This window comes from Andrena cerasifolii, chromosome 8, assembly GCF_050908995.1.
Source record: "Andrena cerasifolii isolate SP2316 chromosome 8, iyAndCera1_principal, whole genome shotgun sequence".
Classification (NCBI taxonomy): Eukaryota; Metazoa; Arthropoda; class Insecta; order Hymenoptera; family Andrenidae; genus Andrena; species Andrena cerasifolii.
Window position 1 is genome coordinate 12859668 of NC_135125.1, and position 23232 is coordinate 12882899.

General features: G+C 47.2%; 2 protein-coding genes across 3 annotated transcripts in view; both read left to right on the forward strand.

Moving 5' to 3' along the window:
• The window catches only part of LOC143372160 (ras-related protein Rap-1), a 42951-nt gene extending 24603 nt beyond the window's left edge, over positions 1-18348 (forward strand). For both annotated transcript variants that reach the window (XM_076818110.1, XM_076818109.1), the window contains exons 2-4: positions 14270-14381; positions 15208-15631; positions 15702-18348. In XM_076818110.1, coding sequence (XP_076674225.1) covers positions 14287-14381; positions 15208-15631; positions 15702-16001 — 819 coding nt within the window. In that variant the 5' untranslated portion in view covers positions 14270-14286 and the 3' untranslated portion in view covers positions 16002-18348. The remainder of the gene's footprint in view (positions 1-14269; positions 14382-15207; positions 15632-15701) is intronic.
• A 1621-nt stretch (positions 18349-19969) lies between these two features.
• On the forward strand, positions 19970-21828 carry LOC143372178 (uncharacterized). The gene is made up of 5 exons (XM_076818151.1): positions 19970-20284; positions 20353-20576; positions 20657-21279; positions 21338-21443; positions 21545-21828. Exons 1-5 carry the CDS (start codon positions 20052-20054, stop codon positions 21718-21720), a joined length of 1362 nt encoding a protein of 453 aa, XP_076674266.1. The 5' UTR covers positions 19970-20051; the 3' UTR covers positions 21721-21828.
• Positions 21829-23232: the final 1404 nt, after the last annotated feature.

Here is a 23232-nt window from a genome sequence, read left to right on the forward strand (position 1 = left end):
ACGATGGATTTACAATGCTTTGCCCGCGTTCTCGCGGCGGATTACTCCGTGAATAAGGTATCAGACCGAACGAGCCGAGGGGCGATAGTTTCTGCATCAACCAGGGAAACGCTTCTAATGCACCTTCCGTGCACTTCCTGAATATCGCGTGCAACTTTTCAATTACTCCATCCCCCCAAGAACCTGGCATTACGCGGGGAAACGTTGCACGAATTTTCATCGTGCCCTTCGCGATCGATCCCGCAACAGTTTCACCTCTAACGAATCGAAGATAGACTGATCGATTCGAATCGAACGGTTCTTAAGGTCTATAAGGTCCCTTCAATGAAACTCTGAGATCCACGTGCAAACAGATGGAAATTATTTATGCATTTCACAGCAACGTTTCCGCGACGGAGAAAGCGAACAGGGAAATTATTAAACCCTGTCTGCGAGAGAGATTTTTCATGCAACATTGTGGCGAGGATTATCTGTTCCGCGATACTGTGAAATAACCAAAGCGACGGTTGAGGGGTCTCTATCTTTTTTTCCCTCGCATCCAGGGCTTACTGTTTCGCGCGATGAATGAACCCCGCTAAAGCAGCTGTCTACTGGGAGGGATTAAAAACCAATTGACGGCGAGGGCTGTGCCTCGTTCTGATAAATAAGAGAAAAAAATCGATTTCCCTTCTTCCCTAAGACGTTTAATGCAACCGTGGAAGTAGAACCGTCATCGGATTAAATTACATTTCGTCACGCGGCGGAAGAAAAAAAAGTTAATTGAACGTATCGAGCGTGTCATTGGGAACCGATTGCCTGCACGCTATTGTCACCTGTTATAATTGAAAAACGCGACGCGTGCTCTGCAGTTTTGTGGTATTAATTCGCGTGAAATTGAATGCACGCAACGGGAAAAGCCCGATAAATAAAATCTTGCGTTGCTTTCGACACGACCCGTGGAAGAGTTCGAAAAATTAGAAGCTCCGCGTTATTTCCTCCGTGTCAACGTTCAACACCCCGTTATCTAGAATGCACGTCTCTGGAAAATCGACGTGGCAATTTGCATATCTCGCCAAGAATCCGTTTCATCTTTAGCCCCGGCAAGCCCGTAGGAAGTACGACATCGCCTAACAGCGTGGAAACTTGTCGCTGTTCAGATTCTTAAGCGCGATAGAGCGTCGATTGAAGTTAACGAGTTCACGACTGTCTCTTTGAACAAAGCGGACCGTCCCCGCACACGCAGATAAGGTGCGATTAAACGCGAAAGGTTAATATGAAAATTTGATGCGTCGCGGGAACGCGGCATGACGAGCAACCGTAAATCTCTCACCTCCCACGCGGTCAACTTCCAGTCGCTTGTTCGGCAATTTATTGGCGAGCAATCCAGTGAATTAGCGCGATACGCGCTTAATATCGGGTCGATCGCTCTCGCTGTGCCTTCCCTTCAATGAATATTACAACGCTCCGATTAATCGTGCAATTACGTATATAGATTGTTACACTATCATTCGCCTGAACGTCCAACTGATGATTCATTGTTACGCTAATCATGCGTGAATCACGCAGAGGTAGAATTACAGAGGAACGGCGGGTCGAACATCATCGAGTCAGATTTAATGATGGATCGATCAGATTTGCCCGGATAAAACGCGATAAATTGGATGACACGGATGCCCGCGGCACGCGTTCCAATGCGTTTTGCCCCGTGATCTATTAACACTTTAATCGTTCATCCACGAGCCATTGTTCAAATCCTCTGGAACCTTTAATCCACTTTATACTCGCAATACTGTGCCCCTTAAAATCCCGGACGGCCGTGCGGCGTTGTAATGAATTCAATCGCCTGTCGACATAAATTTGCAAAAATGTACGCCCGGCTCGCCGCACACAACTCGCTTCGAATTTAATCCCTTCCAGCGAACGCTCGTCGAACATGCATTCGCCCCCCCGAGCGTTTACGGTGACGATTTTTCGAGGAAAGCTTTCCGATGAAATTTGACTCCGAGTAATGTACGCGCGGTGGCCGTAGGACAAATTGATTTCTAATAAACTCCCGATGATCGCCACGGTGTCGCTCGGCATCGTTCGCCGGCAATGAAAGAGGGGCCGTAATTTAGTCCGCGTGGACGTTCGAATCTATAATTAATGACAAACACACCGGGAGCACGCTATACGAAAATCCTATCGCGTTTTCCTTGCCGCGATAGGGGCTTCCTGTCGTTTGTCAAGCTCTGTCAGGCACACTGACAGGGGATTAATGGACCCATTATCATTTAATGACCGTTAAATGGAATTTTGCAGCGATACGCTTTCCTGACTTATCCGTCACCGTTCCCTGGGGTTGGACGCGAATGTTTTCGAATAAATCTTGCGAGAAGAGGAAGGCGCCTCTCGAGAGTACGGCGAATTTGCAGGAATCCCGCGAACAGCGCAACGTTTCACGATTTCTCTTGCAGAATGGATTTCGCGTGTCGCGGAGAATTGCGCGGTTTGTCACCGTCCGCGGCCATTCCGTGGAATGCAACGGGGCCGGTCGATCTTCATCGATGTCCAAGGGAACGTACCGACGGTGCGAGGCTGATCTCGTAGCCGGGTCGTGTTCGAGGTTGCCTTTCCTCGGGTCGCCCCAGTGCGACGAAATTTTCTCTCTCTCCCATGGGAATTTAAACAGAAAAGGGATACCTTTGCCCAATTCAATCTGTCCTCCCACGGTCCCTACGCCATCCAAGAGGAACGTAACTCCGACATTGCGGCAGGATTTGATATTCAGCCCGCGATCGCGTCACTGTTTACTATCCTGAGTGGATTCCGTCGTGAAAAGTCGTTTGTCTTTGCTCGCATCCTAGATCGGCCTATCCCCTGGCCAGAGCCGCAGACTCCCGCTCCAGCTCGCGACCTGGCTTACATCTCCAGTTTCCCTATCGACCTCGGCGCTTCGATTTACGCGACAGGACAGCTGCGAGAAGTCGGCGAGTGAGCGTCGAAATTGAAATCGGGCGCGTCACGTTGCGGAGGTTGAACGTGGGTGAAACTGTCGGTAGCTTCTGTCCCAGGACTTCGCCGTGGAAAAATGGATTATGCAAAGTAGACATTAAGATTCACGTTCCGGTGGGAAGTTTAACGAGCGACGGGGAAAATGAATTCAACTTAACGCGCACGTTAATCGCGGCTAAACGTGAGCACGAGTCAAGCCGCCCAGAGAATCGAGTAAAAGGCTTCTAAACACCCGGCTTTACGACACGCCGAGAATGAAAATATTCCCCAGAAGCGTCTCAGCTTCTCGTTCGGCGGGGCATTAAACTCCCTCGAACGTACGTACGTGATCGTACGTAAATATTAAAGCGTACGAGGATACCTCGTTGCATGGGTCGCCACGCTAAGCGGGAAAATGATTTTGTAATCTAGGCTACAGCCCCTGCCATAACTCAATTTGGTCCTCCCTAACGGGATTACAGGCTGCAATTAACTCTTATTCAGCGGCGTTGCGCTCCGCTCGCGTTATCAGAGCCAGCCCTCATTTCAATAATTTCGGGGTTCCGCGCGGTGCCTCTTTTATTAGCTCTCCCTTTGCTTGGCCTTCGAATGCCTTCGGATCGTTGGATCTGAAAGGAGCGTCCTTCGAAAAGGAAGCTGCGGTTTGTTCCCTTGACTGAGCTTAAAAACCTTCACCGCTACCTCGCGACCAAACACCCTCTTCGCGAGGCTCAACGATCCTGAAAATGATTTCGTCGAGCGATAAACAAGACGCTTAAGGATTTTTACGACAGCGGCCGACGTGACGGGGCAGAGGAACTCTCCGTTCGACTGTGAGAAATCGTGCAGCCGCCTACTCGCCACCGTTTTAATTGTATTCCATGGTGGTCGCGACGCGACAGAATCGCGACGCCATTTCAAAATTTCACAGGCCGGCGCCCTTAACGAGAAACTGGCGCCGCGTAGGTACTCTTTCGCTTGGTAAATTATGTACAATGTTTTTTCTACCGCGTCGAACGCACAGCGCGGAAGAGGTCGTCGCCTGGTTGCGGATAAAAAGGCGCTCGACTGACCTGCTTGCTAATGATATCTGAAATTTATGCGTTCAGGCTGCTCGGTATTTATCGTGCGTCGCGTCGCCTGCGTTATCGTGGCTTAACCTAAATACAAGGATAACAAGAGGCATGCGTGTGAGTTCTTGCGAGCATGAGCGGGAAAGCAGAAAAGCTTGATGCGGTCAAAAGACATCGTCTCTATCGCGACAGACCGCGAACGAGAATCCTTTTCGTTGGCGCAACGAGACCGTGCTCTCTGAAAATTGTTCTGCTCTCGAGAGTCCGTGACGAAATCCACTTCGGCCGCGGGGAGGACACATAGACCGAGCTTCCTGCACCAAACGGACGCACGCTCTACACGAAATCGTAAGAATCGTTCGCTCGAAGATAACTCGACGGAGCTCAAGAGAGGAAACGCTTTTCTGTTTCACTTAACATATCCATAAAAATCCTTTTAGAGAACCAGAGAAGATACCGTGGAAGCTTTGCCAAAAAAGCCCAGCGAGATAAGGAGTCTAAGAGACGCGATTCGGCCGGAGTAATCGAGTATGCGAAGCGAGGCAAGTGGTGTAGGTAGACGTATACAGCGACGCGGGCATTAAGTGGATCTAAGCGTTTAATATGGGATCTAGTGACCTCTTTTAAACCCTCGAAGATCGGGATTAGTCTATATCCAAGTGTCCGATGCATAAATCCTATTATCGGTGCCAATGCACTTCGGGGGTTTTACGGAATCGTCGAAGAAGACTGGAACAGTGTCGATTTCAGATCGAGGGTAGTTCTCATAGAGCAACGCTTGTTTTACGAACTTGTTGATCAAAATATTTCTGACAATGGTAACATCTTCTACCAAGAAGGAAGAGATACATCGACTTTCCCTCGACAGACGCAACACCAGATACCATCGAAACCTTTTCTTCGAGGGTTCTGATAAAGAACGGCAATCCTTACCATCACTTTTACACCCCGATTCGTTCGTCCATCAATTCCAGGGCTTAAGACCCGTCGCCATTACACCGTCTCCCACGGGTCAGATGAAAACATCGAATCACTCTCCGTGAAAAAGGACCTTTCCTCGCTCTCCTCGACGTGGGTAAAGGTATTTACTATCGCATCCAACTCTGCGACGGCATCTACATTCCCCCGGAATCCGGAGAACACATACACCGCTCCTGTTATTTGTCAGTGTCCGGGCCGAATGGCCTCGGCACGACTCCCAAGGTCTATTGGATCAAAGTTTATAAATCGAAGGGTCCTGAAAGGAACGATCCGAGCCGGGATAACTTCTGATAACGAATCGAGCACGGCGGCGTATGAAAATGGAGACGCGTACGCGCGGACGATTCAATCGCGAGATTCGCCGCAGCTCGGGAGCACGAGGGAAAACATCCATCAAGTGCTTTCGACGCGCGCCACTTCTCGAAAAAGCGGTCTTAAAAGCCGAGAGCATCGTCGACGTCATTAGCGTGAAACGGAAAGGGGTTGCTCAGCCAACGAAACAGGCCACTGAAACTGGAGCAATGGCTTTCCATCTCATTAGAATAGTTCCGCGGTACGCAAGAAGCAGCCCGCAGACCCGACGGCGATCTCCGCCCCGAAATCTCTGACAAATGCCACAGTATGGAACGCGAACCCAAACGATTCCCAATGGACAAAACCGACAGCGGTTCCCGATGGGGAAAAACGCCCCGTAATTCATAGAGGGACGTCGCCGTCGGTGGAGCATCTTCATCGAAAGGAAGGAGCAGCCTCCGCGCTGCGAACGCTGAGACCAACGGGGGCGCGAGAACGAGCGACGGCCAGGGCGTCAGCACCGCCCAAAACACGAGCCAAAACTGGAGTAATGCCCCGTGCGTCCCAGTTGGAACGGGATTCTCGGTCGCGAATCTAGCAGTATATTTCTTGCGTGTCAAGACTGTATGGAGGTCGAAGAGAGCCGGCGACTCTGGTTCGCTGCTCCGAAAACGTCTCTATTCCGGAACGACGCCCGCTGATGGGCAGAAGAAAGTTTAAAAGTTGCGAGATAACGAACGCGCTATAATTTAGCGGCAAGAAACTATGTCGGTTGGAGCCGGGGGCTTTTCGCAGCAGCAGTCATCTACTTTGTCACACGTGCTCCGAGATTGTAGCAAGCACGACGAGGAGGGTGTTCCAGCGATGATAATAAAACATAGTTTCGGGCGGCGCAGCGTGTACGTGTAGCCAAGTACGTTTCTGCTTACGGCAGTCCACGGAATATCGGGAGCTGCCGGGAAAATTGCACGAGCGTTCACGCGACCGCACATTTCCACGGTTCCCTCGCGTACCCTCTTCCCCAGGCCGCACATTTATAAAGGTGTGGCCGGCAGGGGACGTCCGGGGACTGCCGTATTGGAGAGGGTTCGAGATGGAAGAGCACGCGTGTGCGCTTAATTCGGGATCGCGCGGGAAACAAGCCCGCGGGAAAGGACGCGGGGGGAGCCATAGTTCTTCCGAGGGTCGGTGTTTCGGGTCTATAATCCCGCGCGGTGGAAACGGGGGCCAGTCACGATAAGCGAAATTACTTTTCCCAAGGTTCTATACGGGACGAGCCGTCGTTGACCACAATCCACTCCGTTACGGCTTCGACCTCGGCAACAACAACCCCATTTCCCTCCGCGAGGAACGCCCTGTTAATATCGTGCGGTTCCCTGGCCACATTAAGGTCAACGTAACCAGTGCTGGCGCGCTTCGGATGCTGGCCAAGCTTGTTGGCAGCGAACTCGCATAATTCATGCGAGACCCAGTCGGTTTGCTCCGAATCTCGCGCACCCACACGCAAACGCGTGCCCGACTTCAGGGGCCTCTTATTGTTAGCGGAGACACTCTCAGGAGGGGGCAACGTCGAGCAGCGATTCTAACGAACCTCCTTAGAGGGATAGATTATCCACCCTTCTGCCTCTGTCGTCACTCCACGAAGAAGAGGCAGGGAAAGATGAGAGAAGAGTGAAGTGGACGGTGGCACTGGCGAGCCACCCAAGTGTCTCGCCCGAAGTAGGCCTCCGGGTGGCACGCGAACTCCGCGTGGACGTTCGCGCGGATGGACGCAAATGACCCGGCAAATTTCCACGCGCCACTGCGTGTGAGTACGGCGGCGGAGAAGCACACGCGTAGGTGTGCGCACCGATGGTGTCCTGTATTGGAGGATAATCGGCGAGCAGCGTGTGGGTGGCTCGTGGAATGCGTGTGTGAGGAAAGTGGAGCAACGACCCGGAGGGAAGGAAGTCAGTCGTCGGAACTGGCCGGCTCCATGCTGTCGGGTTTCGTCGTATTGCACCCGATCCGGTTCAGACGAGCGCAAAGTAAGGGTGGCGAGAGCGGCACGACGACGTCGAGGAGCGAGAGGCCGCGCTGCGCGATTCCCTCTCCTCTCCTCCTTTTTTCATCCCCCTGCAGACACGATTCTGGCGTCCCGTCGAGGAGAAACTTCGCTCGCACACCCCCCGTCCCTTTTGCCCGCCATTCCTTATTTCGTCCCTCATCGACCCCGCTGCTCTTCCCTCCGACGCGCGTTACCGATATAGGAAGATGTCACCGTGGGGATCGGGACCGGCTTTCTCTGCGCGTTACCCTCAGCGAAGGGTTGAATTGGACACGTCGGACCCGGAATAAGCTGGTCGAGTCAGCAGAGGTGAAAAATATCGCCCTGGAAAACGCGGGCCGATCGATAGGTTTGATCTATCTTGTTATTCCTGGACCACCGGCACTTCCATTTGTCGTACCTTCGCCTCTTCCATCCTGACGTCTCGCGCTCAGGGCTCTGATTAATTGAACGATCCTTTGGAAAGTTTGTTTCGGGGTCATTCGCTTGATAAGCCCTGCAAGTTCCCTTCAAAGCCAATATAGTAGAGCTTTCCAAGCACCGGGGCACTTAGACTCCGTGGGTTGTGTATTTTCCGGGCATGTTCAGAAATGCTACTTTCGTGTATTTTCCAGCAGCTATATGGGGAAAGTTGGTTTTTGAGTCGTTTATCTAGTAAATCCTACAGCCTTGGCTTACTCCCTCTCGATTGGGTATAGGAGTCAGAGGCTCGAAGAATAGATAGCAGAGAAGGGGTAGAATGATTAACGAGAAGATTATTTCCCGATAGAAGGGCTGTAGGGTAGAAGAATCGTGTCTACCGCGTTTCTCCCGTGCATAGCGTTTCATGTAATCAACTGGTGCGTAAGGGGCGATAAGTTGCCTGAAATTGAAGACGATCGATTATCGGGCGGGCCGCAGGAAGACCCTCGCATGACCGAGAAACTGTCGCGAACTTGTTGCCTCTACCCTAGACGCGTAATTTACGAGGCCGAACGGGGCTCGTGAAAGCATTTTCCAGGAGAGGGCTGGCAATTTATACCGCGTGCCTGCGCCAACCCGCCGATGAACACCTTTACGGCCACAAATACCGTAAGAGATTTTGAGAACGCCTGTCAGAGGCGCCCGCGTCGGGTTACATAAAAATTTCCATCCAACCGGAAGAACACGTCGAACCGAGGGACCTTACGAGCCTGTTCCCTTTATACAGCGTGCAATATAACGCGTGGCACTTCAAGGATGGAATCAGTGCTTAAAAATAATAAAAATCAAGCCTCGCAATTCTCTGGGGAAGGCCACTGCGTGCTACAAATGCGTAGCAGCGGTTCGTGCAATAACGATCAGTTATTCTAACCGAGAAATGGCAGACATGCGCTTTGTGTATGCGTTTGCTCAATGTAACGTAACAGATGCAAAACCTTTTTCCCCAACAGATATCTGTCGAATGGTTCTGAAACACCGGAGTTGCAAGCTAACAAAAAACTGTGACTTCAGCTAAAAAAAGAAAACTTCAATTTCAACAACAACAACAAGAATTTATGACAGTTTGCGCAGACGTTTTAAAACAGAAGGACACTGTAGACGAATACGATGCCCTAGGTATCAGTGTGGCAGCAAAAATGAAGAAAATGAATACTATGCAACAAAGTTTGGCTGAAGCGTTAGTCAACAAAATTTTAGTAAAGGGCCTAATCAATGAGATTAATCAACAGATAATATTGAAACTAACTTATACCAAAACAATACTACGTATCATCCTTTATGGTACCAAACCGGCATTGAACAAAATGCAACTTCTGCTACTACTTCGACTACTACTTGTGTCCAGATGCATGACAGTCATTTTGGACACCTATGAGATTAAGAGAGAATACGATGCTCCTACGTACATATTATGCTGCACTCTGCATTGAAAAGGCGCTCAGTTTCTGGATAGCTTTTTTTTCTAATCTCATACGATATCCCATTGTCGCGCCGAAATGAAATCAGACCGCAATTTGAATTTCCCTTAACCCTTAACTACCTACTCGTGGAAGCAGGCTATCGATATCGTTACGTCACGGTGCTTATTCCTGTATGAATATGCTATGAATATGCATGCAGCGTTTCGCAATTTCCTTAATTAAAAAGACGCTCGCCCGCGATCGAGGCGGCTCGGTATAATGCAGGCTATTTTCATTTCCCGGGAAAAAGCTGGTAATGAGAGTGCGGCCTTTTCTCTATGAAAATCTTAAATTATCAAGAATTCCTTAAAAGCTTTGTCGCCACGATGGGAAAGCGTCTCGAGGGCGTGCAATTAGAATCATTTGCCGAGCAAAGGGAGAACGTAGCTTCCGAGGCACCGCGGAGGGCGAGGAAGGGAACAAACGGAGTGCATTAATTGAAATCGAGCTATACACTCTCTGAACTACTTCTTACGTGGCCTAATGAGGGAAAGTTCACTCCGGAGTAGGAAAGTACCTTCGATCGACGTGTATCGAATGAAAAATAAATCGGGTATGGGGATTAATTCGCAGGGCTCTCGCAGTCCCCGAAGCGCAATCGGAATTACTTGCTCGGGGCGACATCCCGGAAGCCCCTGATGCCCTCGCGACCCACTACGGGAAATTCTTCGTGATAAATCAGCCACGGGGTGTATAACGCGAAACGAAATCCTCCCCCAGTAGAAAAATGAGTGTTTTCCCTGGGCAAGCCACCGGAGGTCTGACAAAATTTCTTTAAAATACGGACTCGCTGCTTCGGATTCGATGGCCAGTGAAGCAGAATATCCTGAATTTCCAGAATTCCAAATGTCTCGACTGCAAGCCACTGCTTACGGATTCAACCGCCCTATTCGAGTGAAATTTCAACCGTTCGAGGGCCACGGAACTGTTACATTTCCCTCGTCAGCGTGGTATCGATCCCTCGCGTAGATACGCGCGCAAATTGAACGGCGAATCATGTTCAGGGGATCGATCCGGCGCAGAATTAAACGCTAAACCGACGCGACGTCCGCTATCGGAAAACAGTCAGGCGACTTTTTCAGCGACCCGTTAACGCTGGCATTAACGCAGTCATTGGATTTAATTAATGTCAGAGCGGCGGCGGCGTGTCCGCGACACACGAAAAGAGGTGGCACGTCAGTTTGACCGACACTCTGCGAAATTGTCCTCCTTTTTCCACCGTGAAATGCATCGTAGATTCGAAAGGGGGTCGACGCGCGTTCGAATCGCGTGGCACACGTCAGGCTGGCTGGAAAAAGAATGGGGCAGAAGGCCCGCCCGGGCGAAGGGGAGACGCGCTCGTCAAATTGGCAATAAATCGTGGGAGAGGTTATCGCGACGTTGCGCGCCGTTCGATACCGCGAAACTCCTGCCCGCATCATTTTTTCGGATAATCTGAATATCGATCGGTGGTATATCACCCAGCGCCGCATAATTTTACGCCCCTCCGCGATACCCGCACCGCGTAGACGCCGCTGTCCCGATCGTGACGAACGTTTCGTTGTTGGATTCAGCTGTCGGGTCTGGACGAGGCACGGGAATATACGGCTTGAGCCCTCACGGCGACATTAACGAGAAGATTTGCCGAGGAACGGAGAAAGGGACCCGAAGGAGCCCTCGAATCTACTTAATTCAGATTATTTCGAGATCCAGGGCTTTCGAGATGCATCTGATTACGGGGACGAGGCCGAGGCCAGGTACCTTTTCGCCCGCGAGACGTCTCCCCATTTTCTTCTTCGTTCAATTTCGTGGCCGTCGGGCAGAATTCGCTTGCCTCCGTTTATGGGGGAGCGTCTTCGACCGTGACGCGGATAAAAGAGGGCTAATACGACAGTGGAACAGCCTCGGGATTCCTATTTTTGTATGGACAAACAGAACCAGCTAATGGGCTGATATCGCATTGGCGAAAATGCACTCAAGTGTATGGGCCCTTGTTCGACTGGCTTCCGCTAAGGATATTCCACGAGGATCCGATTTCATCGAACTCGGGATGAAGTTGATTAATAACTGGACGGTAAAGAAGACCCGCAGCAGCATTTGTAGTACTTACATCGCGCCGCGGGAAGGTTTTTAATGATGAGCACGCTGCTCGTTATTGGAAACGTTTCCAAAGAGCGGTCGTAATTGCCACTCTCCCGCGGGACAGATATACCGTTTCCCTTCACTTAATTACGAATCGCAACGCATACGTTAGCGCGCCTGATCGCGCCGTTTCCTAATTACAGCAATTTATATCGGGCGACAGGCAAACGGGAATACGAATCGCGGGGGAGTATTATCGAGGAGCCGTGGGCGACGAGAAACGTCTCGAAACCAAGGGCAAGGATGGGGTGGGACTCGCGAGCGTTTCGTAAGCGCGAAGCTCGCTAAGTCCGAGACAAACGGGTGGAAATAAATTCCCGAGCAGCTAGATTAAAAGTTGAACAAGAGTTTCGATACTTTATGGCGGCAATATCGCTGGAAAATGTTGATCGATACGCCGGCGTCGATGCTGGTTCCTCGACATTTTACGAGGCAATAAACGCGAGGATTAAAAACGTGCTCGCGGAATGCGAGGTTAACGTATTATTTCGAGAACGATCCGCGCGAGGAGCGTCACCCGACGGAGAATTTCCAAGAGAAACGTTGAAAGTTAAGGGGGACAAGTGGGCAATTTATAATGGTCGGGGATGGAGGGAGGGGAATCAGGGCACGCACCATTTGCCCTGAAACGTTTTAATCCTGCAGCGTATCGCGAAAGTTCGCGACATCCATTTTTCTACCGCCTGACTTCCCTCTTACAGCACGTTGAGACCGTTGCTCATCTTTATCTATGCGTTCTCGCGGCCAAGCGATATCGTATCAAATTTTTAACCGAACCGGTGTGCCGCCCCCCGTCGCGTTTTGCTGCATAAAACAAAGCCGGGACGCTATCGCGAAAATTGCGGCATATATCTCCGCGAAGGACAAGCTGTCCCACTGTGTACGATACAATCGAAAAGGGGAACGACCCTTCGTCCGGAGAACACTGAAAATTTCTCACTGTAATCGAGAAACGATTAAACCAATCGCTCCGCGAAGGTAAAATCGAGAGCTGCGTCGCGGAAGAGAGCTCGATCAAAACACACTTGTGCGATATCGACAACGTTTTCACCCGGTTGCTTGGCAATTATCACGGCCGTTTATCGATCTCTGCGAGTCTTGTTCTGCAACGAATGCGTATGTCGGACCTTGTATCGCCGCGGAACGCGTGTATCGCTTATCACGATGGGAAACTGCGTTACACGGCCGATGTATCGATCCGCACAAACATTCACGTAGCAGCGGGAGTTTACGTGTTTATCTATCGGGAGGGAGAATCAGAAGCCGGCTGGACAGGATTAGAAAATGTCACCTGTTACGGCTCAGAACAAAAGGACGCCCATGGGTGCTGTTCCCCGAACGATATCGTCCTCTCTCGACCGATATTAGCGATATTGCACGCGATTCAATCCAGGATTAAACCCGAGCGACTGATCGATTGTATCACGGAGAATTGGAACCCTCGGGGGCTCGGCAGAAGGGAGAGTTTTGTTGCAAACTATTGCTCAAGAAATTTCCATCTGTTCCAGCGACCGGGGGGCTCCTCTTACGAGGCATCCTCATTTCCAAGGGTCACTTTACTCTTTTGCTAAACACGAACACAGGGTTCGGGGGAGTAAACCATGAAACTTCCATGAATAATTTCGGGCTCCTGATTGCTCTACTAATGGGACCGTTGTCGCAACACCCAGAGAGATCAGAAAGGACGAGAAGAAAGGAGACTGTTAGGAATAATAAGTTGTTGAAAGAATAAGACAATACCCTAGGGGCGGGCGAATTTTCCAGAAACCTTTCGAAATATATGCGCGTTCTGCGTAAACTAGAGCCCCCGGTGAATAACTTTCCTGTCTGCTTGCGAATTCATAAGATTCCTGCGAATGAGTGTCCGCAGAGCCTGTATTTGCGACTTAATGCCGGCTTAGTCCACGCGGGAAGGATCACGGGCATTAATCATTCCAAGGTGGAACCTATTAACAGGGAAATCTCAGTCCCAAGGGGGTGTGCAAATACTTCCATTAACTCGCCTCGCTACGAAATTTCTCATTATTCAATCATCCGAACGCTCCTTTGATCATGCTCGAGCCTTGAAACCTGTTTACCTATAATTTGCCGTTAAAAGACGCCGTGGATTCGATCAAGGAATTCGCTACTACGTTTTCACGGAATCAACGGTAACTGTTACGCGATTAAACTGGCCAGACTGATCGATACGACATTCGACGCGTGTGGTTCGTCCAGCTTTATCAGCAGAAACGCGAATGTCTATCTGTCTATCTGTAGGTGGATCAATGGGTTCTATTGGATACGGTTGCCTGTGGTACACTCGGTACGAGGCTTGCAACGTCCAAAAATTATGCAAACTAATTCGGAGAGGGAAAGTAGGGGCCAGGGCTGAAGATAGAGAAGGGGAAAGGAACGGGCGACGGGAAGTTCGCAGTGGAATGCGAAGGGGAAAAGTCTACATTCTAAGAAGAGGAGAGAGACTCGAAGCATTTCAATGCTCGCGTTAGCGCGTTTGAAACACTTAAGGAACATTTCTCGGGGAGCAGCCACATTCGCAACTCGTGCCGATGCGCAAAGTGAAAGAGATGGTCTGTAATATAATACAGACGGTGTATCATCTCCTCTTTCATAACCTTTTTCTCCTTCGCTCACAAAGGAGCTATAACCGTGAGCAGGCATTGTACCTAATAGCTGTCGCCTTCTCCAACCATTACTCGCAACCAGCCGACAATGCTTCCGTTCGTAATACGTGGAAATTGTAAAAGAAAGTGACGTCCCAAGGAACGCGTTACGCTGCTGCTCGGGGGAATGTTTTACAGCTTTTTGTTTTTCAGACCATTTTCTTTTACACGTCTCTCGGGCGATTGAATGCTTCCACGTTCGATTCTGTTTTATAGGAACACCCGGGGCACAAATGATGAAAGGTCGGCACCAGTTTCGCCGTCGTTTCAGTCTACAGCCTTCGTCCTTGAAGGAGGGTCAGGAGGATGGAACGACGAAACACGTCAGGTAAAGAAGCCTTCGATCTTTTACAACAATCTTTCTACTCTTTTTTCTGCTTGGAGAGTGTTTCGCGGACCTTTCAGGGGGCATGTTTCAAAGATCTCGCCGAAGCGCAAATTCCATTCGACCCTACTTTCGCGAAATACCAGTTTCCCTAATTCTAAACTGCGAAAACGGAGCAGAACTCTCCCGAATAAAAAAGAATCGTTAGCTACATAGATACGAAACACATTCTAGATTTCAACCACTTACCCTCTCGTCCTCCTTCTCCGCCCCTCGTTCCGCCCTCCTCTTCATCCCTGGCCGCCTCTTGACTCGCTCTTAGGGCGGGCCGGAGCTTTAATTTTGCGGCGAGTCTTGGCGAAGAGGGAAGCCCGGCACTCCTCCTTTGTGCGCGGTCTGGTAATAACCGCGGCCGACTCCTTCCTGTAATAAGCGTGGATGATTACGAAGACGAAGATACTTAGGAGCAGTTGTTATCTGGTGCATGCAAAAGCAAGAGCGTGTCGCTTCGCTCCACTCTGGAGAAGTGGCATTCTAGGGAGCAACAGTGCCTCGAATTCAGGGCAAGCCCCCCGACGTATACAAAACGCGTACTCAATAACGCCTGCGGTACGAGAGAAAAGGGATCTTTAGCGTTCATTAGCACCATTCTCTCTGACGAGCCGTAGTCACCTTAAATGCGGGGACACTTTGCTCTATTATTTACACCGCGCAGCCTCGCCCGAGATTGTTACATGGACAACTGGGGCAAACGAAAGATGGTATCGAGGGGTTCCTCGTCCCCCTTCTCCTAGCGGCATCCCAGCTGACATAATTCCTAATGTTTCAGGAACGAAAGATTATCGGAATCGGACAGCGGCGGTGGGAAAGCAGCGGAGAGCTCGATAAGGCACAAGATCGTGGTGATGGGGGCCGCGAAGGTCGGGAAATCGGCTATAATCAATCAGTTCCTCTACAACACGTTCTCGCCGAAATACAAGCGAACGGTGGAGGAGATGCATCACGGGGACTTCAACGTATCCGGGATACACCTGACTCTCGACATATTGGACACTTCGGGCTCGTACGAGTTCCCGGCCATGAGAGACCTCTCCATCAAGTCCGCGGACGCGTTCATCCTCGTGTACGACGTTAACGACGCGAACACGTTCCTCGAGGTGAAGACTCTGAGGGCCCAGATCCTCAGCACCAAGGGCGCGGTGCCCATCGTCGTCGTCGGCAACAAGGTCGATCTGGTCGACACGGAGCAAGAGGTGCGACCGCGTTTCTTACGAAGGCTTAGTTTGTTTATTTCCCGAACTCTCACGTTGCCCCTGATTCTAGGTGGACACCGAGAGCACGAGGGAGCTGGTGATCATGAAATGGGAGAACGGTTTCGTGGAGGTGTCCGCGAAGGAGAACGTGAATATCTCGCAGGTGTTCAAGGAGTTACTGATCCAGGCGAAGCTGAAGTACAACCTGAGCCCGGCACTGCGACGACGTCGTCGGCAGTCGTTGCCGCCGCCACAGCACCTGAATTCTCGCAGCAGCAGCGCCCACGTGCCGTCCCCAGCCCAGCTGCAGCACCTGCAGCAGATCCGCGAGCGCTCCGAGTCCAAGAGGAACTCCTGCATCCTCTCGTAAGGGTTCAGTGCTGCGTTTCCGCCAATTTGAACGAGAAAGGGAGGGGAGAGAACGGCGAGGCAGTAAGGAACGATGCCGCGGCGATTCTGTTCGCTGAGATCGATCGATATTCCCATTCGACGGCTCGATGTCTCTGCAGAAGGGACCACGGTCGATCGTCGAATGGCCCCTCGAAGGAATTAGATGGGCAGAGGTTGCCGAAATAGTATTTCTCTGATGGTTTCACCCGGAATACATGCGCGAACGACTTAACTTGTAGGAGAACTTTTACCGTAGAGATGGCCTCTATTCGATTCTGAAGATGTTTTAAGGTTTCGACGATTAAGGACGAGCAAGTTCGCAAAGCGAGTACGCTGTATCCTCGGACGGTCGGGAAGGGAGGATTAGATCTAACCGTGAACAACGGAACGAAGATGATTCAATGGTCATTGTTCGGCAATTCGATGTGTCTAGAGCAAGTAAACGTACTTGATGTACCTATCTCTATTTTGTCTTCGATTAAACGCACGTCCTGAAATTCGACGAAAATTCGTGTCCCTTCGCAACTGGATGTGAGAAGGTATTATCGACGGGACCCGATCTTCCCTTGAGAACACCGTAACCGAACCAAACTGTAGCATACGTCGGATATCCAACGTACGTTATTCCGAATTTTAGAGCCGTAGAACTCCATCTTTACAGATGTATCAAAGTATCCTATGCAAATAGTCTATTCCAGGGTTGTTTTCCACTGCCCATTCTCTATCTCAGTACCCATTTGCGAACACGTACAATGTCCAAGGAACATTTTATAAACTATCGTTGTCTAGTCGATTGAATTTACATTAAGAGGTCGCCTACGTTAATCTTTGTACCGCGTTATACAGCTTATTTAAAGATTAATCTATGGCTACTTCAATCTTGCGATCCAAAGTTACGCGCAAGCACACTGTAACGAACGTTGGTGTTCGTTATTTACGACATAATCTATTTCTAACGAGAAGTATTGTGAAATATAAGTACCGTTCTCCCATTTACATGGTATATCGAATTATTTGTCAATTACAATATATACATATGTAAAATTATTGTACACGATTGCCTTGCCCGAGCCTGAGTTATCTGTAAATACAATAACGTTTCAGGTGAAACTGAATACCACGTACAAAGCTCTATTCGATTGCAGGTAGCGCTTTAAACGGCGCCGTTATGCATAGTAAATGAAACTAAGTAGCGTGTACATTACACTTTTTTTTCGCACTATTGCACGATATATACATAGCAATGGGAAATATGCATCTATAAATGAACTACGATGAACTTTGCGCAACGATTATTGGTTTTTAAGATTAGATGAAAGATGATTTATCAGATTAATTTATCGAATGATATGCAATTGTATCGTTTGAAAGAACGTCACCCTTGCAGGTGAGCTACAGTACATATATATATATATACATCGTTAACATACATGTAGAGAGTCTATGTAAATAAGAGAACATTGTGATGTGGATATCTCGTTGAATCGAAGCCCACATTGGGTATAATTTTACATAAATATACATAATTAAACAGCCGCGGCCGAGCCCCGTAATCTGCGCGTCTAATGATTATGAAATATCGCACATCACGATAAGAGGATAAATTCTATTTGAATGTAAATCGCGTTCGAGTCCAAGCTTTCCGATCTATAATAGGAATATAATAGCGAAACTTTCCCGGATTACGCATTCACCTGACATTTCCACTAGGGTGGAACGAAAAATAGGGGCAAAATATTTTTTTATTATTCATGACCTCTAGTAGTGGGCAAAAGTTGCCTTTTATAATGTAATTTAAGCTGTGAAAGTTTGATCTTGATCAACAATTTTTTTGAGGTGCCGCGAGCCATTCAAAAGTCACACAACCAGTAAATATGAATTTTTTAATGGCTTGCGGCACCTCAAAAAATTTGTTGATCAAGATCAAACTTTCACAGCTTAAATAACTTTATAAAAGAGCAACTTTTGCCCACTATTAGAAGTCATGAATAATAAAAAAATATTTTGCCTCTATATTTCGTTCGACCTTAATTTCCACTTTACATTACTTCCTGTTACTTGATCCTTAATGTTATCTAGACTTTAATCGATTTAACGAGCGGACATCAAAGATAGGAATCTGCAGTTTAACGCGCGAACACTAATAGATCCTGTGTTACAAGGAACTTTGTCAGGCCACACTTAACGCGACTGTGACCATTTCTAGTGTAGTCCCAGATGAAAAACTACGTGGTACCAGAATCCTAGTAGCGTAAGCCCTTCACTTTGTATCATTGCGTTACCGGAAATTAAATAAAAGATGGATGTCATATTCAACTTTCGCGAAACATCTGTCTATTTCATTTCCCCGATATACAAAATCCTCATATAACTATATTACACTTATATTAATTTGCTGTATGAACTACGAACTGCACTATAGTACAGCATAGCAACCATAAAATGTGCAAGATCTATAGAGGAACTACAGTACAATAGTTATATAATAGAGTTCTACTAGATTAGTGAATTTCAATGTTTTTATTCAATACTTAATTATGTTTCCCATGTCACGTACTTATTTACCCCTAACCGATAACACAGAGAATGACCTGGCACAGACTAGGTATAGGATAGACCTATCACCACAGACGAGACATAGGATAAACCTATCACCTTATGGATGTCGTGTCGCCTCCCACCCAAACTGTATTACTGACCCATAATTTAAGGACTGAATGTAGTGACAACTTCTCATGAACAGCGTCCAACTCAGGAACTACTCTGAAATGTGTGGAAATGCTGAAAGGTGTGTGCGTGTTTGTATACGTGTGACTTGTTTAGAGTGAGAGTTTGACATAGAGGGCAGGCTTTTGCTACGCCAGGGCCGCACAGTAGGGCGGAACGGAAAATTTAAATTTGAATTTTCAGTTGGCCTGGGTGCAGGATAGTTGTCTTTTGATTAACCAAACGCAACCGTAAACAAATTTTGGAAAAATATTCAAGTCTGCAGGTTCCTTTTTCGGCGAAACTTCCGAAAACCGGTCAAACCCGATTGGGCTGAAATTTTGCAAATAGCTTCATTTTGCATAAAAATAACGTTTGCGAGAAGGATTTTTGGCGACTCGAAAATTTTTTTTTTACCATTTCAATGTCATTCTCTATCTTACCGACAGAGTCGAGAATCGGATTCAACAGTTATTCAAACATTCTCTTTATTATTCACTTTATTTTTGCAAAATTTGAGTCAAATTTAATAAGGAGAATGCATTGAAGCTTGGCCCCGTGTAAACTCACATCGGTTCGCTACCATGCTTTACGCGCCCGCGAGCGGGCGCGCGCCCCCCGCCCCAAACTAACCCAAAACCAATACTAATACCCAGTATCAAGCTGATATCTCTTTCTAAGTTGATCTCTGTTTTATAGATTTTAGGAGATTAATAAGGAGAATGCACTGAATAACTGTTGAATCCGATTCTCCGCTCTGTCGGTAAGATAGAGAATGACATTGAAATGGTAAAAAAAAAATTTTCGAGTCGCCAAAAATCCTTCTCGCAAACGTTATTTTTATGCAAAATGAAGCTATTTGCAAAATTTCAGCCCAATCGGGTTTGACCGGTTTTCGGAAGTATAGCCCCTTTTTCTTCTGAAAATGATCATATAATAATTTTTAGGGGAAAAAGGAATCTGCGAGCCCCCGCTCGTCGGACCTCCCCGGTCCCGCCGGCCTGTAAACTGCAATAAAAACAGAAGGCCAGCCACTCGGTTGCTGGACCGCCACCCCCCGACGGGTCATAGGACTCCACAAATCGGTGCCAAAATAAATGCATTGGGTGAGGAAGTCTATCCTATATCTCGTCTGTGGATCTGGCTTATCAGAATACTCTCTGTTTTGTTGGCAATCTTATCTACAACCGATCACACTGATTAGAGAAAACGCCACCGTGTGCCACTTGTTGACAGTATTCAATGACTGTTCGTAGTCTACATTATCAGCGGCGAAGGCAAGGCGCACGTTTGTAAACATCAACGAAACGTAACCTCGAGCGAGATGTGCCGGCCGAATTTCCGCGTCAAGCTAAACTTGTGTAAATATTACAATGATGTTCGTCGAGTCTGTTGGGTGTTCGTCGACAGCGCGAAAATCTTACAGATTGCTCACATGAAGAAGCACATCGTAAACGTATTTAGTATCAAAGAACCGTTTCACTTGCTGTTAAACGAGACCGAATACCTGCCACCTACTGAGGATATACGTATTCTCAAGGAGGATGAAACGATTCTGTAAGAACAGACTTTATTCTACTCTCAAGCCAGTTATGGAAGGAGTAGCATTTATTGAAATATTACAGCGTCTGTCCGGGGCCTGACGTAGAAAATGGAACAGAATTACCTGCGAGTACAGTACTGGGATGTAAAAGGAGCTTTGCAAAATTAGAGCCACCTAGTAATTCTGTTCAATACGAGGAGGTGAAACCTAATATTTCCACTGTGCCTAGAATCACGATCCCACTTGTGGAGGACCTACAAAACACATTGAACCTATCCAATGAACCATTAAACAGGTCACATAATGGTTAGAGTGTTTCATTTATGTGTTCCAACTTGAACTTCTATATAATCTGGATGAAAAGTACTTTAATTATTCGTTTTTAGATTCCTTAGAAGTTAATATAGCGTACGACAATTCAGAAGATGAAGCAAACGATATAATTGAAATAAAAGCTTCAACTACGGGTACACCTGAAGATTTAAATGTAACAGACAGTTCCATGATACGTTCAAAGAGAAAGAGGATAAGGCGAAAAAAGAACAAGCGACAGCAGGTTAACCAAACTGCCACAGTGGCTTCCACTGTCGCTTCGTCTGTGTCAAAGAAACCCAAGATCATAGATTCTCTTGTAATTCCTTCTAGTAAGCATATACATTTCGATAATGTGGATACCGAAGAAGTTGTGGTAAAGCAAGTTGTTAATGAAAATAAAGTCAATGGATCTTCTAAGAATAAAGTGTCACCCTCCCATGAGCTTTCTAACTTACTGTCGCTGGGTAAAAATTCCGTGCCACTGACTTTTACGAATCCAGTAGTGAAAGAGGAAATAAAAATTAAGCAGATGTCCGACGAAGAGAATCGAATCGATGGTTCTTTCCAAAATGTATATGAGAAACTCATGCTGAATAGAAAGTTGCAGGAGGGAAAGGAACTACTGAGTACGGATCTCGAGGCTTGTCAGGTTACGACGACAAAGCCGCAGCTCAAAGATATTATAGCCTTTAAGGTAACTAACGTTTCCTGGCCAGGTACAGCTACGTGTTTACAGAATGATTTGTTTTCAGATGCTTAAAATCGGTGCGGATTATACGCCACAAGTATCGGAGTTCATTGTGGCGGAAGTTATATCTTATTGCCCGAAGACATTAATGTACACCTTGAAGATACTGCGTAAGTAATTTTATATTTTTCATACGTGACGATTGAAGAGGACTAAGCACGAATGTTACTACATTCGACTGAGAACTACAGTCTCTTCTTTGTACCTACAGAAGGTGCATCGGAAGTTCAAGTACCGGTTGGAAAATTCACAATTATACAGAACGAAGAAGAACAAGTGCTGAATGATACGATCACTGTAAACTACTCGCAAGTAATCGAGCCTCGACATGTGTCGAAATCTGACCCGGACAGAGTAGCCACCTCAGTTCATTTTAACGATCACTGAGATGGCTCCTAAGTACCAGACATATTTGCATTTTTATTATATTTTTTATATTTTAAGACAAGTGAATTTTAAAACTCGAATAAACTATGCTGACTAATTATCAACTAATATATTTGGTGATTTTTTCAATAACATTCAGTACCTTCCTCTATCGCTAACGGCAATCGAAGATTATTTGAAAATTGTTCACGAATTCGATTGAACTCCACGTCGCGTTAGAGAAATAACAACGAAATTCCGAATGAAAACGCGAACTGAAGCTCATATACGTTGTATAACAATTTTCGAGCATATAAGTAATGGCATGCAAAATAAATGTGTACGAAGCGAAGAGCATACTCACGCGACAGTTTTCCTGCCCATTTTTAATTGAAACGCGTTGAATCAGCCACTTTTCGCTACAATTCTTTTCCCGAAATACTCTTTCGACGCGCACCAGCCCGTTTGAAAAGTCACGACTAATAGCGAATTCGGTACCTCCTCGCACTGACTCTGCACTGGTGCCAGAAAATGACTTGGATTGGTTGTTTTTGATAGAAAGGAAGGTAGCTCTATAAGAATAAACCAATCCAAGTCATTTTTGGCACCAGTGCAGTCAGTGCGAGTTACCGAATTCGCTATAACTGTGAGCGCGAGGTGAGATTTGACAGCACCACTGCTTCGCGTGTTCGCTGATTGGCTGAGGCCGATCTGTCGCGCCAATCAGGTTCGAGTAGTTTGAAACGCTTCTGTACTTCGGTGCGAAAAAACCGCGCGAAATTTATAGATATTTAAACTACTCTATACAAACATCTGATTCAATTTCTTGAATAAAAATTGATATGTTGCTTAATTTGAATGATTACTAAGCCTGCTTAGATTGAGATATGAGGCAGTGGGAGCAACAACGGACTAACCCACATTGAAAATTTTTTTTCCTGTTTTATATGTTTAGTAGAGCCTATTGGAATACATTATTACTACTAATTCAATTTCGAAAAAAAATGTGGGTTAGTCCGTTGTTGTTCTCACTGCCTCATATAATGATTATTGTTGCCTATTATGAGAAGGCAGAGGAAAATAAATTAATTCGTATTATATTAATCCTGAAATTCCACTATAACTCTCAGTGCAATAATGTAAACTACTTTTCCCAATGTTTTTTTTAAAGGTCTGGCGTGCATGGGAATAGGATAACGTAGAAGGAAGGTTGTAAAAGTAAAGAGAAAAGCTAGCTCTCCAAGCTTGTGCTACGGAGACTCGTGAAAATGAGACGCGAGAAGGAAAGGCTTCTTCCTTTTACTGCACACATATGCTCTCGCCCTAACAATTCTTTTAGCTCTGTCTTAAGCTTTTCCTTTTATACCGGACTCTTCTTTTAAAAAATATATATATATATATTCATAACAGCCTGCAATGCTTTATGCATCCCACACTGTTTTACGGTTCTTGTGAGGATTCTGTTACCATCAAGCTGTAGCTGCAGGTACTGTTTAACGAAAAATTAATGATGAAGCTTGATATTTTACCGAG